This window comes from Lichenostomus cassidix, chromosome 14, assembly GCF_008360975.1.
Source record: "Lichenostomus cassidix isolate B80296 chromosome 14, HeHo_3.0, whole genome shotgun sequence".
NCBI classification, from domain to species: Eukaryota; Metazoa; Chordata; class Aves; order Passeriformes; family Meliphagidae; genus Lichenostomus; species Lichenostomus cassidix.
Genome location: NC_139495.1, coordinates 15397594 through 15418772, shown reverse-complemented (window position 1 = coordinate 15418772; position 21179 = coordinate 15397594). Strand labels below are relative to the sequence as shown.

Genomic DNA, 21179 nt, shown 5'->3' with positions numbered 1-21179 from the left:
AATATCATGGCCAATGACCCCCTACACACAGGACAGAGATGGGGCCAGACTGTGCAGGGGACACGCTGGGTCTGGATGAGGTGGGGTGCCAGGTGACACTCAGAGGTGGTGCAGGGATTTGGGCACCAGCACAGTTTGGCCAAGTCCAAATGGAGACACTAAGAGAACCTTTGACCTTTGGGCCATGGGACTCATCTCCACTGACACCACCGGCTTGGTGCAGGTGCAGACCCTGCTATGAGCACCCCCAGCCCCCAGTCTGCAGGCAGAGCTCTCGGGATGGGCAGCTTTGCCAACCCCATGCACCAGCCTCTCACCGCTTCAGTGTCTTGAGAAACTTGCTGCCGGGGTGGAAGAGGTGCTTGAGGCTCTTGGAGACCGAGTGCTTTCTGCTCTGAGGCTGGTTCTTGCAGGGCTCTGTGGAGCAGAGAGCAGGGGATGCTGCAGCAGGAGATGAAGAGCTGATGCCAAGCCAATGGGAAGGCTCTGCTGAGGTCTCCGCTGCCTGAGCTGTCTCCCTGCATTGCTCATCCATGGCACAGATTTATTCCCGGCACCACCCCAGCTCCGTGAATCACACCACAACCCTGGGGAACTCAGCTGGACCCCCACCCCAGCCTCCCTGGAGCAGCGTGCTGTGGGCTCACCGTGGCAAACGCAGTGCTGGTGGATGGTCTTCACCTGGCCCAGCAAATGGTCCAGAGCTTCAGCCTGTCCCCTCCGCCGTGGGGCCCGGCCATCATACTCCCGCCAGTCTGTGGGGGACAGACCAGCATCACCCCCAGCACCGCTTGGCTTGGGAGAAAAGGGGTTCCCATCTCCTCCTCCCTCATCATCTGGGTGTCCCCCCCATGCTACAGCGTGGCAGCATTTGTGGGTGCTGAGCACCTCTGGGTCTTCTGGGCTTCAGGAGATTCCCAGTTTTGTGTCACTCTTCCCAGGAGCACCCAGCTCTGCAGAGCACCCTGTAGCCACTGGCCTCTCCACAGCATGGCAGGGACTCAGCAGAGGGAAGGAACAACATTCTGTCTGTTGCTGCTACACTTCACTGGCCATATAAAATTCTTTCCAGTGTCTTCCTCCAGGTCTTCCCCAGTTACTCCAGATGAGCGCTGGGAGCTGGGCTCACCTCGGCAAACACATAAATAAACTCCCACCAGCTCCACCCACTGTGGGATGGCAGCAGGACCGTGAGTGGGGCCTGGGACCTGCCGGCTCTTCTCCCTCAACTTTGTATTAATTGCTTTAAACACCTCCTGTGTCCTGCCCACTGCTGTTTTCCATGGAAAGTTCAGCTCTGTTAACTTTGGCTGGAACTTGCCACTATTTTTAGTAGCTTTAAAAACACCCAGGGAGGTGCCTGACTGTATTCTGCTGGGCCAGGGAGGGATCTCTACTGAAGGGAGAAATATTTGTGGCAATGAAAATAAATAAACCCCACTCCTGTCTGATTCACTTCAGCCACACTTGGTGCTACCTGAGTCTCAGTCACAGGGAATGTGACCCATGTGAGGTGACAAATAGGCTTTAAATTGGGTGCAGACTTGACAGGGACATGATAAAGCCAGGGCAGGGCAGTGCTGTGCCCTTGCAATGTGCATTCCTAGACATGCAAATGGATTTTTGGTGATTTCAATGCTCTATGGGTCTGCAGCCCGAGCTATGCATGGTGCTGCACATCTCTGACCCATCACTGTTCATCTCCACCTGTCTCCAGTGCCTTCACTGCTGCCAGGAGCAGTATCCCTGCTCCCTGGATGCCAGCAGCATCATGGTATGGGATGTGTGTCCATGGCCTGATCCTTGGGACAAGCTCAGCCTCCCATGGGGCTGCTCCTTACTCATTCAGAGCCCTAATCCCATGGGGCACCACACAGGGACCTGTTTGGGGACTGGTGCCAAGTGGCAGAGGCTATTCTGGAGCCCTCTCTGCCCTGAACTTTGCCTTTTGGCCTGCACCTTCCAGCTCAGTCCTCCTGGCCCCTCTCCACCCAGCACCTCGGGGTGCCTTATGTGACATTGGATGGCTGTTCCCTGACACTTTTCCTGGGGTCAGCATGGGAAGGAGAGTGCTGACAGCCTAGAGCTGGTCTCTGTCGGGGCTTGTGACCCCCATCCCAGCTCAATGCCAGGGAATGCCGGTCATTGGCTCTGGGCTGGGTGGCAGACCATGGGGTGGCACAGAGTGGGAGGCCACTGCCACCCAGGACTGGGACTCTCTGAGTCCTGGCTCTTAGCCACCTCCTAGCTTCCTCCTTGGGATGAGTTGATTCAGGTGGCCTGAAATGGCTCAGTCTTTCCCAGGTGGCAGGGAGAATTCAAGGCTGAAAAATCACTGTTTGGAAAAAGCACCTGTTGGTTTGAGGCAGCATCCCAGACCCCCAGGCACAGCCTTCCTGCCTGGTCTGAGACCCCAAATTCTGCTTCTGCCCTTGGGTCCACTCGCTCCCATCCCAGCAGTGAGAGGGACCCCTGGATGGCACAGGGAGCTGCCATCCCCCACCTGCCCTGTGCTGGCTCCCATGGGACTGCTCCCAGGCATACTCACTGGAAGGGATGGCGAAGGGGGGTGCAGAGGCTTGCGGGGGGCCCCAGCCCTTCATGTTGTAGGCAGACACCCGGACGTAGTACGTGGTGCCCTGCGAGGAGAGCAGCACACTCAGCACACTCACACCTCTCCTGGCTTGGCAGGCGAGGCAGGGATTCCCCCAGCCCACTGCACCAGTATACCATGAGGAGCACTGAATTGGGAGCCCACAGTCCAGGTCACTGGCTCTTACCTCCCACTCCTTGTTAACAGACACTAGAGAACCCCTGTGGCCTTGTGGGTGGGTTTGGGGGACACAGAGGAAGGATCGGACATTGCAAATGCCCCTCACCAGAGAAGCTCCAGCCCCAAAGATTCAGTGCTTCTGTAGGCTGGGGTGCTGTCAATCCCCTGGGATGTGGAAGGATCCAGGCCCTGGAGATAGGGAGCTGGCCCAGCACCATCAAGGGTTTATAAAAGCACAGTGACAGTGATTAAAGCATCTGATTAAAGCCCAGTCAAGCTGCCAGATGTTGCCAGGCCTCCAGGCGCTCATGAAGGTGACAGGAGCCCGTGAGGCACCTCTGAGAGTGTGATTGATGGCCTTGGAGCAGCTCCTTGCAGCAATGCTGCTCCGGGCTCTGCTCGAGCCCCTCCCGCCGCACTGAGGGGCGGCTCCCACCCTGACAGCACTCGAGCTTGACACTGCTGCTGTGCCTAAGACCCTCTCACCTCACCAAGGGCGTTCCCTGCTCCTCGAGTCCGTGGTTCCTGCCTGCCTATCCCTGGCAAGGGTGACCCCATTTATTCCAGCATCTCCCTATGTTCCAATCCTGAGCTCCATCCCACCGCAGCCCCCATGTCCCCAGCGCTGGCCCAGGTTACAGCTGACAAGCAGCATGGCTGTTGTGGTTCTCAGGGAGATAAAACAGCAGGAAGCCACAATCCCACCAGCCATGACCTTGCTGAGCTCCCGGAGATGGAGATGGGGCTGTCCCCTCTCTCAGTGACATCGGGGCTGCCGTGGGATGGAGCCCCCGAAGTGTGAGGGGCTGGACTCAGCAGGTGGCAGAGGAACGAGCCACTGATTTATTGCCCAGGAAGAGCCTGGGTGGAGATGGGAGTGGGGTGGGGGACAGAGGATAAATCACGCATTGGGTGAGTGGCCCCATTCTGCTTGTCACTGTGGGTCTGCAGGCACCCTGTCAGTCCCCACTGTTAGCGGCTGCGGCTGTGCGGGGACAGACAGATGCCTCTCCCAGCCCCATGCTCTTGGGTCTGCCCAGGCTATGCCCACGGCACGCAGCATGGCACAATCCTATTGTTCCTGCTTGGAATGATCATAGAAAGAAAGAATCATTAAGGTTGGAAAAGGTGTCTAAGATCACTGGGTCCAACCACTGCCAAGGCCACCACTAAACCATGTCCCCAGCTGCCAAATGCACATGTCTTTTGAACATTTCCAGGCATGATGACTCCAGCACTGCCCTGGGCAGCCTGGGCCAGTGCCTGATCCTCCCCCTGTGGGCTGCACTGTGGCCTGTGGTTTTCCCAGCTGTGGGCTCTCCACACCCAGCCCTGCCTGCTGTGGGCACCCACGTCACTCACCGACACCAGCCCATGGATGGTGAAGTGCAGGTCCTTCAGCTTGTCAATCACAGCTTCTCCCAGCGGTGGCAAGAAGGTGGGGGAGCAGCTCCACTCCACTGCAAGGAGAGATACCCCAAGGTGCCATGTGGCCCTGGAGTGGGGACACACCACCGGTGCTGGGGCAGCATGTCACAGACAGCAGCAGGGGACTGCAGGTAGCACAGGAGCTGGAGGCAGCAGAGTGAAGGCAGGGAAAAGGAAGATTCCTAGTGGGGGTAATATCAGGGGGAGCTGCTGGCCTCACCAAGCCCCATCAGATGGGGTCAGCACCTTTAATTGGTAGCTCAGAAGTGGGGGATGGAAGAAATTCTTCCAGAAGCCAAAAATATCTGGTTTAAGTGGGTGAGGGGTGCAGGATTGCAGAGTCTTCCCAGTATGCAGGATGAGAGGGCAGCAAAAGAGTGGCAGCCAAAGTTTCGCCTTGGTGCAGGATGTTTGGTCTAGCTCAGAGCTTTTGGGTGGTGGCCAGGCTGTCCAGCAGCCCTCACTTCTTCTGTGCTCCAGCACACAAGAGTGGCCTAGCTGGGGCTTGGCAGCACTGCCCATGGCTCTGTTGTGTTGACATGGGGTGCAAGGGATGCAAGGCACTTACTGTGGCTGTGTGACCCTGCTCTGCTGCAGGGATCCTGATCCTTACCTTTGTACTTGGTGACAACGGCCGAGTTGACACTCAGGGGCTCCCAGAAGGTAACCTGCAATGAGGAGCTGCTGGCCACGGAGAGGTGGACACTGCTGGGGGCATCTGGCACTCCTGGGGACAGAGAGCACAGGGACTGCTACAGCGAGGATGGTCACTCCGAACCCCCATGTGTCCTTCTTGGGCCTCTCCCTGGTCCCAGGGATATATTCCCTGTGGGGAACATGTTCTCCCCTCCATGCACCCATACTGCAAGCCCTGGCTACAGGGTGCAGAGACCTTCTGATGGGTGCTGGTGCCCCATCCCAGCCAGCCCCGCTGCTTCCCCTGGTGCAGGGACAGCCCCCCAGGACCCAGCCCTCCTGCAGTCACTCACGGGCATGCTCAAACCCTGCCTTCATGCGCTTGTACAGCCGGAATCGCCACTCCCAGGCCTTGAGCTGTTTCTCCTTCTCGGAGCAGTCAGTGTTGGGTGCCTCGTTCACCACCTGCGCCATCAGCTCATTGACGCGCTGCTCCGCTTCCCGCACCAGCGTGGAAAGGTGCAGTGAACGGCTCTCCAGGCTCACGACTGTGGGGTGGGTGGGCATGGCCGTGGGGCCCAGGAGGGCAGGGAGGAGAAGATGGTTAGGGCAAGCTCTGGCTCTGCTGGCAACAAATCCCCACCCTGAGACCCCATCCTCCCCTCCTTGTCCTGGTCCTGGGCTCCACTTGAGTGCACGACTCCCCTGGAGCCCTGCTGCAGCCTGCACCAGTCTCCCACAGCCCAGTGATCACCTCCTCCACCCACATCCAATGCCTGTGGTGCCCCATTCCACCAGGCTGGAGACCCAGGAGATGGGAACAGCACAGGTGCCTGTCCCAACTCACAGTGTGGGCTCTCCTTTGCTCCTGCCTGCAGCAGGGCCCTGGCAATAGGAGCATTGTTGGTCATGATGGCGATGTCCAGGGGCAGGAGCCCCTCGCTGTTGGGGGTGTTGAGGTCCAGTTCCTCAGGGCTATACTGCTTCAGCAGCTCCTGCACTCTGTCAAGGTCCTGCAGCTCCACGGCCTCAAAGAGGGCAGCATTGCTCTGGAACTGGGTGAAAGGAGAAAAGCAGGTGGACTGAGCACAGGGCACCCTCCTCCATCCCACCAAACACCTTGGCCCCTCACCAGCACCCCGTGAACCCAATCAGGGAGAGGATTCCCTGGTCCCAGGGACTTGGGAACATCATCTCTTTGCAGGCACGTCTGAAGGATGCTGAGCAAACAGCTGGACCAGCTCCAGCTGAACGTGCTCTGGCTTCACTTAATACACTCTTGTACTCCCACCCAGGTTCCAGCATCGCCCACACACAGACCCTCAGCCTCCAGGGACCCTCTGTCCCCATCTGGATGGAGCAAGCAGGAACTGACCAGGTAGGATTTGCGGAGCTTCTCCTTCTCGCCCCGTCCCACAAGGCTGCCCTCATCAAAGGAGGTGTAGTTGACACGGAATTTCCCTGACAGGTTTCGGTAGAGCCTCTTGGCCGCGTTTGGCGAGGAAGGGCCCGGTGGCTTCCTGGCCTGTGCCAGCTGCAGGTCCCGCATCTGCTGCGTCATTTTTGGGGAGGATGACCTGGGAAAAAGCCAGGAGGGAAATGAGGCATGAATGATGTGCCAGAAAGGAAGAGGCACATCTGTAGTGTCAGGACCAAGACAGGAACTGGGAGAACCACAGCACCCCTGGGCAGCACCGATGTGAGCAGCAAGGTGGATGCCAGAGCCAGAAATGCCTTTATCCATCTGTTATCAGCTGAGGCATAGCTGTTCTTCCTCCTCACCACTGCTGCTGGTCCTGCAGGGGTGCCAAGAGGCTTGTATGATCCCTGCAGGTAAGACATTTCCTTCTGGTCCCAAGCTGGGATGTCAAAAGCAACCTCAGGCTGCTCAGCTCTACAACTGGTCTAGATCCATCTCACCAGGGTACTCTCTCCACATCCCAGTCTCCACCATCCAGCTCCTACAGAGACAGGCTGCCCCATCCAGGGATGCTCAGACACCCTCAGCAGTGGAGGCTGCAGGGCCTGGCAGCCCCCAGCCCTGTGCTGGGTGAGTGCTGTCCATCGTGTTGGCTTGGGAAGGCCTTGAGTGCCCTCTCCACACCCAACCTTCCACAGGAACCTGTGTCCTGCATTTATCACCATGCCTCAGACCTTTTCTCATTCATGACTTTTCTCAGGGTTGTTGTTCCAGCAAAGGGCCCCCTCTGGAAGTGAAGTGGAAGCAGCGACCAGATAAAAGGCCATTTCTAATGGCATCCAGACAATGCCAGGTCCTGATGGGGACCAGTGCCCCCAGTCTCCTGCGCACCAAGAGATCCAGGCTTCACAGCTTCTCCCCACTTCTCCATCCATTAACCTAAAAAACTTTTCTCCTCTCTGATTATAGAATCACAGGCTAGTTTGGATTGGAAGGGACCTTGAAGATCATCTGGTTCCAATGCCCTGTCATTGGGACATGATCTTAATTCTTACTTTCAGTATCTACAAGCCGCAATGAAAGCTGGTGTCTTTTCAGGGGCTCCCCAGAGTGGCAGCTGTCCCTGTCCCTCTCCCTGCAGCCAGGACCCTCCTGTCTCCATCAAGACCTCATCCCACCAGGCAAAGTCCCCAGCTTTGGTGTGAGTGTGGCCTCGTTGCTGTGTGGGGCTTTTGTCCATGAGTCATCCCCTACAGAACAGAGGGTTTCCACTGCGTCAGACATTTGATCCCTTCTTGCCAGAGCCCTGGCACAGGTCCCAGAGAGGAGCATCAGATCTAAAGAGCTTTTAGCACAACTACACTTAACACAGTTTTACTCAGTTTTGACTTCAATCCCCTGTGTATAAGGTCAGATATTTAGGGGCAAAGTCTTCCCCACATTGCTTTATTGGTTAAATATCAAGTGTGATGAAAGCACGACATTTGGCTGAAGGTCATGCCAAAACACTCCAGCGAGGCTGTGCCTGCAGTGAGGATGTTTATAAAGCCACCACCAGAAGACAGGATATTAATAACCATCTCGCTCTGGGCTCTTCGTCGTCCTCTTTTCAGATGAGGCACAGTGGGCTGCAGAAGGACTTTAATGATTTTACCTTTTATTGCTGTGATATTTAGAGTGGAAAATGCTGCAAAGGTTGGCTCCTGGTAATCATTCACCTTACCAACTCCAGCCTGTGAATTTAAGAGGTCTCCAGTGTGGCCCAAACCACAGTGTCAAGTTGCTGCCCTGGGTTTCTCCAGGAATGGATATTATCTGCACACAGGGCTTCATGGATCTGAACACCAACCACACCAACCAAAGGAGAGACCCGCACAATGCAAGGAAAAGCTGGAAAACCAGCCTGGGTTCTCCAGGACCTGCCTGGCCCTGGACACAGAGCCCTCAGCTTGTGCACACTGTGTGTCATCATGGACAGGGAGCAACTCCTGGCACAAACTCTCCAGAGGGCTCCTCATGCCAAGGGCACACACACAGCACACACAACCTTCTACAGAGGGCAGGTACAGGATCCCAGAGAGCACAGTGGTGGAACACTGGCATAGCTCTGCTGTCACGGGTGCACAGAGATAAGAGAAAAGCCAGCTGTGCCTGAGCAGACAGAACTATTCTGGCAGGAAGACACAGCCAGGAAGGCAGGTCCTGACCCGTGGGCAAAGCCTGAGATGCAAAGCGCTGCCTGGCATATTTAGGAAAGAGAAGAGGTTTTCCAGCAAAACCTTGCCCTTTCTCTCATGTTTAAGAGTTCACTGCTGCCCAAGTCCTCCTCTCTCCACCACCAGCTGCTGCTCAGAGGTGAAGGTGGCTCTTTGAGCAGACTCATCAACAAGATGCCAAATTCCAGTGTGGCTCCCCTTCTTCCAAGGAGGCAACAATGTTCTCCCAGATGGAATGCTCTTCCCTCTATGGAAGCTGGATGAGACCCTGCTGTGACAGATCCATCCATGCCTGCAGAATCAGGGTTTAAAATGGAATGGTGCTTTGGAGCAAAAGCCCTTTTTTCTGCCAATTAAAATAACTGGCAAATGACCCAGTGCAGGCAGACTGCACAACTGGAAGGAAGCTCATTCAGAGATGGCAGAAACAGAGACACAGAGAAATTTCTCACTGTTTTTCTTCCTCTGATTTGCTTTTAATGAGAAGAGATGGAAATTATTCAGTGCTCAGGAGCGAACATCTATGTACATTAAACCAGCTGCCCTCGAGATAAAAGAATTTCCTGCCCTCTGGTAATGAGTCATCTGGACTCAGTGAAATCCGTGATCTTGATTTAGGTAGAGCTAAACTTTGCCCTGAAGCAAGTGATAGGTGAAAACAACATCCACAGATGTCCTGCCCTCAGGGGCTGACCAGCCAACACCAGCTCACCCATAGCAAAGCCCCATCCTGCAGGGAGGTGTGGAAGGAGATCCCAGTCTCAGTGCAACCAAACTAAATTTACTCCAATCACAATCGGTTCTTGTTGCTGATTATTGTCTGCAAGCAGGGGACAGGTGCTTTGTCTGCCCCAGCAGTTCAGCTCTCTGGCCATGGGAGCTGTTTGTGACCATCAGGGAGGTGATGTGGACATCAGGTCTGCACTGCCATAATTCCACACACCAGCAAACTCCATTGCCCTCTCCATGGAAAAGGCTGAGGTCCTGTGGAAGGATGTGTTGGGGCTGGTCAAATGCATCTGGGGACAGTTCTGGGCCTCTCATGACAAGAAAAAACCTTGAGGGGCTGGAGCGTGTCCAGAAAAGGGAACAGAGCTGGGGAAGGGGCTGGAGCAGCTGAGGGAGCTGGGGGTGCTCAGCCTGGAGAAAAGGAGGCTCAGGGGGACCTTCTGGCTCTGCACAACTCCCTGACAGGAGGGTGCAGCCAGCTGGGTTCAGGCTCTGTTCCCAGGGAACAAGCGACAGAACAAGGGAAAACTGCCTCAAGTTGTGCCAGGGGAGGTTTAGATTGGATACTGGGAAAATTTCTTCCCAAAAGGGTTGTCAGGCTCAGGGCAGTGGTGGAGTCACCATCCCTGGAGGGTTTTAAAAGCTGTGATGCTTGGGGACATTGTTTAGTGGTGGCCTTGGCAGTGCTGGGTTAATTGTTGGACTTGATGATCTTAAATATCTTTTCCAACCTTAGTGATTCTATGATCTGTCTCAGGAAACTAACGCAGTAGAGGTAGTTTTCTTTTTTTTTTAAACACATGAGGATGGATGAGCACAAGGAACCTTCATTTTTTCCCTCCTCCTGCATCAAGCACAAGCAAATTCACTGGGCAGTTTATAATGTGGTTTATGGATATTCTCAATGTTAATGTTTCCAACACTGCAGATCTTGGCCTACTAAAAAGTGTTAATAATTGTTGCAATTCCTTTATTTTAAGTGCATTTTGTTGAAGGGTGTAGGCCCTCCAAGTCTCCAGCTGAGAGCAAGTCCCTGACAGACACGGCCGCTCTGCCCTATGACAGAGCCCAGAGGCCAGGCTGGCTTGGAGACCCCTGTCCAGCCCAAACCCAGTGGGTACCTGGACAGGCAGGGAATGACCACCCTGCCCACAGGTCACCGGGCCAGACATAAGGAAGGAATTTTTTACAATGAGGGTGGGGAGGCATTGGCACAGGTTGCCCAGAGAAGCTGTGGCTGCCCCGGGATGCCTGGGAGTGTCCAATACCTATCTGGATGGGGCTTGGAGCAACTTGGGATGATGAAAGGTGTCCCTGCCTATGGCAGGTGGTGGAACTGGAAGGTCTTAAGGTCCCTTCCAATGTGAGCTGTTCCATGATTTTATGATCCTATGAGATCAAGTGGCAAGATCAATATGCAGGTGTTTCCTAAGAGAGAAATCTGAGTGTGAGAGGTCTCTCACACCGGAGCACACTCAGCCTGACCCACGTCCAGGTCCACACTCACCCCTGTACAGCAGGAATTCACAGCTGTGGCCATGGATACTTGGACACCAACACTCTGCAGCAGAGACCAACACTCAAAGAAGCTCCTCTACACCCATGGGGACAGGAACCAGAAGTACCACATCCAGCACGGAGAGCAGCTGATGCACTTGCATTTTCCACTCTTTCTGCCCAAGTATAAGCAATTTTTCATGACTAGCAAAATAGAGGCTGAATTAAAAATGGGACATGAGTAGGGGAGCCCTTCCAAAGAGTGGGATTTCGTAATCCACCAGAAAGCACGCTCAAAACTAGGACCAAATGCCATGATCAGCATCCCTGCAGGGCAGCAGGGCTCATGGAGCAGCAGGCACAGCAGTTTTCCACCCTGGGCTGTGCAGACCACCAAGGCGTTTAGGTGCTGTGCAGTGACCTGGCCATATAGACATGGAGCAAAACACTCCTTCTCCACAGAAACATCTGCGTGCCTAGAAAATGCACTTGCTTATTGAAACCTGGGTCCAGGAAAAGGCACCAAAGTAGACTTTGTTTGTTTGTTTCCTCCAGCTTTTCTCTTTTTTCCTCACTTGGCAAACCCACTGGGTTTTGTTTTGAGCAGAGCTGAAGCGAGCATGCCTCTTTTGTTTAGCAATAACAACTAACTTATATAGATGCTGCTCCTGCCAGGACATTTTTGTTGGAGCTCCAGAAATCCAGTGCTGTTAGAGCCCAATGCTCGGAGGAGCTCAGTGTGGTCCCAGGCCCTTGGGTGCAGAACCTCCTGAGCATCAATGGCTGCACATCGTCTCCATGCAAAGCACACCACAGTGTTTCTGTGCTGCCTGAAGAGCTCACGGCCGACGGCAGCAGAGGACACACCCTGTGGACACACAGCCCACCAAGGCATGGCTCTGGAGTGGAAAGCTGATTCCCAGCAACCTGGGTACCAAAATGAAAAGCACATCCTGGGTCAGATCTGCAATATCCAGCAGTGCCCAGTACCTCTGCAGGGGATGAAGAGGAACATTCCACCTCAGAGAATTCCCCCTCAGAGCATTCCCCCTGCACCATCCAGGTGTCTCCCCAAATCAGGAGGCTTTTGCATCCCTTGAGGAACACTTGTGCTGGGAGTGCCTGGCAAGGATCCCCTGGGTCAAGTCCTCACTCAGCCATGGCAGAGAGGACTCACATAGGCTGCACACACGACATTCCACACCACAGAGCTGGATGGAGGTCGGCAGTGTCCTCCTGAGGCACAGACATGTACCCTGCTCTGGCAAAGCAGGAAAGAGCCTGCCCAAACAGCTCATCCCCACTGCATCTCCCTCTTAAATCACAGGCGGAATTTGGGAAAGACGGAGACTTCAGGACTTCAAGAGAGGTTTAGAGCCAACCAAGTAGATCACTCGCTGACAGTGTCCCATAAAACACCCCACTGCTGCAGGCCCAGCAGTGCCTTTGGGGAGGAAGGGAACAGAGACGCTTGAGCAAACTCTGCTGTGAAACAATAATGCTGCTGCTTCTTGCTTTTCTTTATTTTTTTAAATTAATCCTCCTGATCACTGCTTAAAAGTGAGCCCAGATGGACCATGTGGTTCAACCTCCATCAAAATATACCCCAAATCAGACTTTCAGTTGCTGTGTCCTTGTGACGTCTGCCATCATGGTCAGGATTGCTGTCAGGCACACGCTGCCATCACAAAGTGCCACTGTACTGGCCATGCCGTGTAAGGGCTCCCCTCCTGCATACACACCTCACACAGCACTGCCAGAGCATGGGGCCACCTCTCCTTGGGGACCGTGCTGAGACAAGACACAATGACTGGCTCACCAGCCAAGGCAGGTGATGCTACCAACACCACCAGCCCACAAGCACCAGTGTTGGTCTGCAGTGAAGGGGGCACCAGCGGGCACAGCCTGGCTCCTGGCATCCCAGCCTGACTCTGGGCATCCTAAACCATCCCTTGAGGAAGGGGATTCAACATTTCAGAGGTTCACATAGGCTCCATCCACAGATCTGGCTGGGTCGGGAAGGATGTGCTGGAAGGTTCTACAGCCAGCCGAGCTCGGCTGACTTTACTGTTTTCACAATAATTCACCCCACAAGAGCTCCTGGGTGTCCTGCCCGGCGGGTCCCACCTGGAAAATCCACAGAAAATCCACTTTTCTGCTTCTGTGCTACACAATTTCTATGGAGATGGAGCTGAGTGGGACTGTGCGCTACAGACTGAGGACACCTCTGACTGGAGAGGTTCGGGAGCTGCTGCTAGGGATGCAGCATCGCTGTGTGACCCACACATGTCCCTGGAGCAGCTCCCAGTGCCAAAAGCCCCCAGTCCCTCCCCACCAGCACAGGCACCGGGGATGGCTCAGCCCTGGGCTCCTACCTCGCAGCCAGGGTAAACCTTCCTCGCTGCCTCGCCACAAAGCCAGCCTTTAATTGCTGCTTGACATTAAGTATCTGAGCAGGGAAGTCTTGGGTAAATGTTCTCGCTATGGGAACACACAGTGCTGAGTCTCTTTAATTACATTGTTTTTGTTTGGCTTTTTTTATTAGTTGTGCTGCGGCTTCCCCTCCCTGACAGGCCAGCGAGGCTCACGCTAAATATGGCCGGGTTTAAAGTCCGCCGTGAAACCCGAACCGCGGCACCAGACTGGCTGGACGCGGTGCAAGCCAGGGTTACGTGGGACACGCATTCCAGCCGCCGGGTCCGGCCGCGGCTCCCTCCGCCCTGCTCACACATCGGAGCCTCTCCGAGCACAACCACCGCGCTCCAAACCACCTCTGCAGCTTCCTCTTCCTTGCCCTGTGAAATCCTGCTGGGAACAGCCCAGCCCTGGGCCACAGGCTGCCCCATTTCCATCGTGCCCATCGCTTCCACACTGGCCCACATTTCTATGGTACCCGTCCACCCGTGTCCATCACATCCAACACTTCTGTGCTCTCCGGATCTGAAACTGCCCTGCCCCACACCTGCTCAGCCCACCTCCAGGCTGCCCTTCAGTGCCAAAGAGCCTTCTTCCCCCTGGCCACACTGCTTTCATCTTCCTCTGCCCTCCTTGTTATTTTAAATGCATTCCAGAGGATGCTGTCAGGCTTGGATGTGGTTTGGTCGGGTTGTTTGTTTTCGTACTGGAGGTTTTATGATCGCATTGGGAACAAGCCCTAATTGAGCTGCAATTCGAATTGCAGTCCGTGGGTATTTGTTTCATTTTTGGAAGGGCTCAAACGTCTGTGCAGCTTAGGCTGGAGAATGCATTTGGTTTTAACTGGAACCTGATGGAGAAAGGACAGAGCAGGACAGACTGCCCCGAGCCATGACCAAAGTTCCTGGGGAAGCCCAGTGTGGTCAGCCTGGTGCCAGGTACCCACAACAGCAACAGGCAGTGTTGGTTGTGATCACAGCACTGTGACCACCCAAAAACCCTGGCATTGTCAGGAAGGAGGCAGACGGAGCCAGAACTCTGGTGCCAAGAACCAAGTGCATAACCCTGGGGCCTGGCTTGGTGGGGGCTTGCAGCCACCCTGCAAATTTCTGTCCCCTCTAAATGCCTGTCTCCTGCAAACCTCTGGCCCCTGCAAATCCCTGTCCCCTGACAACACATGTTCTACAAATATTTGTGCCCTGCAAACCCCTGTACTCTGCAAACCCCTGTCTCCCTGCAAATGCCTACACTGCAGGGTTTGTGACCTTGTGCTTGCCTAGCCCCCCAGAAAAGGGAGCTCAGCACCCCAGAGGGAGCTCAGCACCACTGCTGGTTGCTCCTTGCTGAGTCAGGAGCTGCCTCCAGACTAGAGCTGCTCAGAGGGAACAGGCAGCAAGAACAGGCAGGACCTAAAGGTCAGTGCACAGACTGCCCTTCAAGGGAACTACATTGGTATCACCTTTTGCTGACTGTGTCCCACACCAACTGCCAGAACCGTGCTCAGCCCCACACCCAAAAAGCCTGATGCTTTTCACACCAGCAACCAGCCAGACCTTTGCAGGTAGGGATGGGTGGACAGACACACAGAGGGACCAGAGAGCACCCGCTCTGCTCTACTCTCAGCCTGCCAGGCTCTCACAAGCTGGGATGCTGGAGCAGGTCAGCAGAGCTCTGGGAGACACCTCCAAGCCACTGACACCACCCTGGCTAAATCAGGCTTCCACATAGGGAAGTAGATAAGCAATGGGGACTCACTGCCCCTCTGTCAGGAGGAAACCCTATCCCTGCCTGGCCTGCCAGGAATGAGCAGTGCTCCTTCCACAGCTGCATGAGTGCAAACCCTGCTCCAGGGGATCAAATGCAGGAGCTGAGTCATACGACGCCCGGGCTCAAAAACCACCGAAGGCAAAAGGAGGAAGAAAAATATCACTCTGGGTTCACAGGGGCCCACTTTGGATCCAACCAGAGTAGAATCCAACCAGATACTCAGCACAGAGATGCCCAGGGCACAGCTGCCATGCTGGGAGGAGTGAGAAGGGATCACTGGGTCACACTCACCCAAACCTGGTCCTGTCCCCTTCCTTGGGTTCTGACACACACTTTTGGGAAGCGCTGGCAGAGCCCATTGGGCTAGAGGCTGTTCCAATAGGAGAAGGGGCCCTGGGGGCTGGGATGGCAGCATCCCTGCTGCTCTGAGGGCTGCTGCCATGTACCTGCATCCCAGTGAAATGCCTGGGACCTTCCAGGAGCCAGGAAGAAGCACTCACCTGTCTGTGCCCAAGATGGCTTGAGATTGTGGCAGAGGGATGTTGTGTGTTTTGTCATGGCCTCATCCCAGGTTCACATTCCACTGTCTCCGCACTCTCCTGACACCCACCGGGGCTCTCCCCCCAAGTGTGGCTCCTCTGCATCACTGTGCACTTTCCTGGCATGGTGGGGGTTCGCACCCAAGCCCCCATTATGGTCCAAAGGGTGGCTCAGCTCCTGATTCTGCTGGAAACAGGGTCCAGGGAGCCCCATGGTCACTGCCTTGCCCTGGGGCTTCAGCTCACCGGGCATGGGGACACGGCTACGTGTGCTGGGGGCTGAGGCCTGCAGACTCATCACAGCAGTGGCAGGCAATCGATGTGCGCCCAGACCTGCAGAGAACAACCAAATCCTTTAACCTCCTGCGCCACCTGGTGCCACAGGGAAGAAGGTGCCACCGGCATCTGGCTCCCAGCGGAAACCTCTTCTCCAAAACCACCAAATGGTAGAAAAATGGCCCAAGAAGGGCTTCCGAAGGTCCCATGAGTTCACTCCCCCATGCCTATGGCTGGGATCCATCTTCAGCCACCTACATCCCACCTGTGCTTCCCAGTCCTCCAGTTCATCACTGGGACGTTTCTTCTGGTGGAAACCCACCTCCAGTCCACTGTCCCACCCAAGCCATCCAGCCAGATGGGACCAGAGCTCTGATGGAAATCAGGCTGAAGACTTCCAGAACTGCACCCAAAGGGGTTACAAAAGGGAGCCCACAGCCATTGATCTCGGCGGGGAGGAGGAGACAACAGCCAAGACACAATGGAAGAGCAGACAAACACACACACCCGGCTCCAGAGCTGCTGCCCAGCTGTAAATGTTACTGGAGTCAGAAACCCCTTTCCCGCTGGAAGGCACCCAGCAGGAGCCAGCCAGCAGTGCTGGACACACTGGCCACTGCCCACAGACTGTCCCTGGCACGGCTACCAAGAACAGCAACCCCACTGGGATGTCCCTGGACCAGCATATCCCAGCCTGGCAAACCCCTTGCCTGGCACAGCTTCATGCTGGAATTTGCTCCTGGCTTGCTCCAGACCAGCTCCCTGTCCAGCACTGGGGTCTTCTCTGACCACCCCACCACATTGTCCTGGAGCTGGTCTCATGCCAGCACCATCCAACTCATGAGCAACACCAGAGGGGCTGCGTCACTGCCACCGAACTACAACAGCATCTCCACGGAGTCAGGGTCCAAAGCCTGCAGTCCAAGTGGAGAAGTCAATTTTTTCCACCATTTTGCTAGAAAGCACCCCACAAGTGCTGAGCACTCCTGTAACTGCACTAACTGGGGACAGTCACCACCAGCCAGGCCTCCTTCCAGCTGGGGTTTGCCAGCTCCTTTATCAGACCAGAGCTTTCCCAGCTCACGTGTCATTTCTCCCTCTGCGGAAAGCTTTGAGATACCATCAGCTGAAGAAGCTCCAGGTGAGGATAATGGAGCTGGTGGAGGAATTTCCAAAGCCCCCAGGACAGCAAATAGAAAAAGTTTCCACTCTATATAAAAGAGCAACTTTGAAAACCATAGGGATCACCAGGTCAAACATCCAACTACCAGGACCTGCTCAACCTAGACCTGATGGCCTTGAAGGTCTTTCCCAGCCGTAATGATTATGTGATTCTGTCCCTCCATGCATGTATGTGATGCTGCTGAGTTCACCCATGGGATAGGCAGGTCCACAAATGCTCTTTCCCAGGTCTCACATGACAGGAATGTTTCCTCAGCTTCTCCTCCCCTCACAGGGCACTGCCCAAGCTGGCCTGAGCTTTGCTTCGTCTCTCTGCTGAGCGTGAGAGGCAGGTGATGCCCACAGCCAGTGCCACACATGCGAAATGGGGACAGAGACAATGTTGTCTTGGGTAAACTGCTTTTGAGGCTTGTTATTGGGAAACAGCTCCTTCAGCCACCATTCCTGACCTGGCCTCGTGTGGGCAAGGAGGTGTCCCTAGAGAAAGGGACAGGAGGACACAGAGTGGCCAGAGTCCCTTTGCAAATGGGGACACCAGCAGCTGGCCCTTGAAAAGCTCCTCCAGGCATGCCCAGCCACGCTTTCCAGTGGCTAACCATTTGACCAAATCCATGTTGATTTTCAGCAGGAATGCATCATCCCTGCCAAATTTCAAGTCTCTTTTTCAGAGAGTGGAGACACCAGAAGCCCTCAAACAAAGAGACAGGAGGAAAAAAAAAGAAATTGGCAACGCTACCATTTTTCCCCAACCTTCTGCTGAAACTTGGGAAAAATAGAGAAAAAAAAAAGGAGAAAGTTCAGCCTGAGGCAGAAGAGCATGGAATAATCCAGCCCAAACAGTTAAAGCCTAGCAAAGGTAAAAGCAAACAAACTCCCACTGGAAGTGCTGTACAGCCTTACCAAGGGTGTCTGCTGGCTCCTTGCCCCTCAGCTCACAGAGATGAATTCTCTGCACCTCAAAAGAGCAAGGGTGGCAAGGGGGTCGAGACCTCAGCACTCAGACATCTCCCAAGTCCTTGGGACATCCCTGTTCTGACGGTTACACCGAGCAGGATCTTCAAGCTAGACACAACCAGCTTGGGCCCGTCCACCATCAAGAGGCTGGGACACATCTCACAGAGGTGGTGAGTGCTGCTGCCTCCCTCCTCCTGCTCCTCATCCCCTGAGCAGTGAGATGAAGGGTGAGCATACTCTCATGCTCCTTAGACACCCAGCTCTTCCCACCATGCTCCTCACCCTGCTTTTCCCTCGTGCTGCAAGAGCTTCCTCAGGACCAGGATGCTCACAGAGGGAAAACCCCTCTGTGTGCCCCCTGTGCCCTGCCATGTGCTAGCCTAGGATGCCACAGCCTGTCCCCATGTTAACACAGGTGGCTCAGGCTGCAATCACACCTGCCCATCACTGATCCAACAAGCCTCAGCCTTGAGGGGCTCCCTTGCTCCATTACCCCAATTTTTCTGGTGACAGACCAAACAGTGTGGTCTGAACATGGGTGGGGGAGGTAGTAAGAGCGATCTCCAGGTAAAGTGTGGGAGCAGCATGAAGAGGGGGATTTAACTCTCTCAGAGACCACCACGGTGACCCAGAGCAGTCCACTAAGCCCTGGTGCTGCAATCCACCATCCCCTGGGGCCAGGGAGAGGAAAAGTGACAGCAGCACATTCCCAGTGTAACACAGGAGCAGCTCCATCTGTCTGCTGGTGTTTCTTCCTGGACACCAAGAATTATAGAATCCTGGAGTATCCAGAGCTGGAAGGGAAGCACAAAGATCACAAGTCCAGCTCTGAACCCTGCCCAGTACACCCCTACACTCCCACTCTGTGCCTGAGAGCATTGTCCAAATGCTCCTGGAGCTCTGGCAGCCTTGAGGCTCTGACCATTCCCTGGGGAGCCTGGTCAGTGCCCCAGCACCCTGTGTGTGGAGAACCTTTTCCGGATATCCATCCTAACCCTGACCTGGCACAGCTCCAGCCATTCCCTTGGGTCCTGTCTCTGCTCATGGAGAGCAGATATCATAGCTGCCCCCATGCTTCAAAAGGATGGGGTGATTGTGCTGATACACAAGGAAGGCAGCCTTGGGTCCCTGTGCAGTGCAGCATCCGGATCCTGACCTGCCTGTATCATCAGGAAAGAACACGGCCAAAGAAACTTCCTGAGTTCATGTGAAGTTCATCCGAGTTGAGCTCTGCTCCACAAGCAAAACTTTCCTGCCTGCCACGAGCATTCCAGAGCTTATGACTGGGGCAGAGCAGGGCCAGGACTGCGCTGGGAGGACAGGATCTCTTGGCAGATTCCATCTTCCACTTGCAAAGAGATCAGGCAGGCACTCTGCCGGGAATTCCACGTCCTCACTCACAGATCTCCAGGAGCGTGCTCACAGCTGAGGTTCCCTCAGACCCCACTTGAACAGCAGCAAGACACCAGGCACAGACAGGGGAAGCAGGAGCACTGACTAAATGTCACAGTGACTTATCTGTGCCCAGAAGTAGCCTTCTTGCTTCCCAAGATTTGGCCTGGTGCTTTGGGGGATGTCAGAAACCCAACCCAACTCTCCTGCCCGTACAGACCTGCGGGCATGACAGAACTTGGCTCCAGAGCCTGGCTTGGGCAGGGCAGATGGCGCAGGAGGCGTCTGGCTGCCCGTGGGGGCACAGGCAGGGACAAGGCACATGTTAGACCTCAAAGAACCTGCACCAGCAAACCCTTGCCTTCACCCAGTCCCACTTCCAATGAGATCTGGAGGCAGAGCAGCCCCTCCCGGCACCACAACCCCACCCAGCCTCACCAGGTGCCTCTGCCCTTGGGGCTGGTCCCTGGCATGGGACACAGGGACTGACCCCCTGAGGAGTCTCTGATGAGCCTCTCCTTCAAGACTTGTGTCCTCTGATACAGACCAGGCTTGCAGAGGCTGATGGCTCCAGCGCACAGCAGGCGTGAGCACCCTACAACTCCAGGGCCTGGTGCACAGTGACATTTAAACCCAAAAGAATTTGGGTTTAGATTATACCAGCCCAGATCTTCCCAGACTACCTCTGCTCCTGTCACCACCTCTGACCACACTAACTGCCTCCTCCTCCCCAGTGAAGATGCTGAGAAATGAGAACACTGTTTGTGGATGAAATAAAAGATACTTTTTTAATACCTGTTCCCTTGGCAGAAGTTCCAGCCTCACTGGAAACCACTTCCAGTACAGAAACCTTGAGCTTGGTGCTCTTAGCTACAGTGCCAGCACAAGCTGCTCGCTCCAGACTGTGATCCCAGATGTACAAAGCCTAACAGGAAAACTTGACCTGCCAGCCTGGAGCTCAGAGGAAACCCACAAGTCATATGTGAGTCTGGGGGATGGCCAGCACAAGACCCCAGCTGCCAGGTGTCCTGGAGCAACAGCAGCTCCTTCATCAGCAGATCTCATAGAATCAGAGAATCCTGGAATGGTTTGGGTTGGAAAGGACTTGAAAGATCATCTTGTTTCAGCCCTGCTCCTCAAAGTGCCTGGAAAAGGAGATCAGCACTGCCATGCTCCTTTTAAAGAGTGTGAAACTGAGGGACAAGGAGGGACAACTCTTGTCCTCCGTTGCTCAGTGGGCCAGGAGAAGCCAGGTACCACAGGTACCACAGGTACCCCAGTTCTCTGCAGTAGATGAAGCTCTGATAAGTCAGTTTGGGTTCTGACCTTAAACATGGAGCCTGGGGGTGGAGAGGAGAAGCAAGACCAGTGGAAGAGGTGAGTAACCACGGTGCCAGGTTATCCTGCAGTCCCTGCCCTCTTAGGTGCTGCAACACCACCGCATTTGGAAACCTGCATGTTTGTATGCATACTGCAAGTCAGCAAGCCAGAGTCCCACCCAAGGTGATGGTGGCTCCTTTTGGGACAGTGGGCAAGATCCCATCCTGATAACATCAAGAAGAGATGTTCCTTGGAGCTCTGCTCATCTCAGCACCTGCTTTGTGGCCATGCTTAACAAATACTATGTAACGGCATATGTTAATTTTTCAAAGCTCAGAAACAACAGCTTTTTACAGCAAATAAGGAGGGCAACACAAGAAAGATGTAGACTTACTAGAGAGTTTCCAGAGGAGGTCATGAAGATGCTTCAAGTGCTGAAGCTCCTTTTGGAGACAGACTGAGAGAGCTGGGGATGTTCAGCGTGGAGAAGCTCCAGGGAGACCCTAAAGCCCTTTCCAGTGCCTAAAGGGAGCATGCAGAAAGGCTGCAGAAGGACTTTTTTGCAAGGGTGGGCAGTGATAGGACAAGGGAGAATGGCTTTAGGCTGAAGGAGGGCAAATTTATATCAGGTATTA

At 54.7% G+C, this 21179-nt stretch overlaps 1 protein-coding gene across 17 annotated transcripts in view; it reads right to left on the bottom strand.

The window, feature by feature from the left end:
* Positions 1-21179, bottom strand: part of LOC146430983 (ankyrin repeat and fibronectin type-III domain-containing protein 1-like) — a 244394-nt gene that overhangs the window by 9379 nt on the left and 213836 nt on the right. For all 17 annotated transcript variants that reach the window (XM_085075231.1, XM_085075229.1, XM_085075227.1 and 14 more), the window contains 8 exons: positions 6213-6414; positions 5685-5892; positions 5191-5385; positions 4815-4928; positions 4136-4233; positions 2549-2639; positions 648-755; positions 318-417 (listed from right to left, as the gene is read on the bottom strand). In XM_085075231.1, the coding sequence (XP_084931357.1) occupies positions 318-417; positions 648-755; positions 2549-2639; positions 4136-4233; positions 4815-4928; positions 5191-5385; positions 5685-5892; positions 6213-6414 (1116 nt within the window). The remainder of the gene's footprint in view (positions 1-317; positions 418-647; positions 756-2548; positions 2640-4135; positions 4234-4814; positions 4929-5190; positions 5386-5684; positions 5893-6212; positions 6415-21179) is intronic.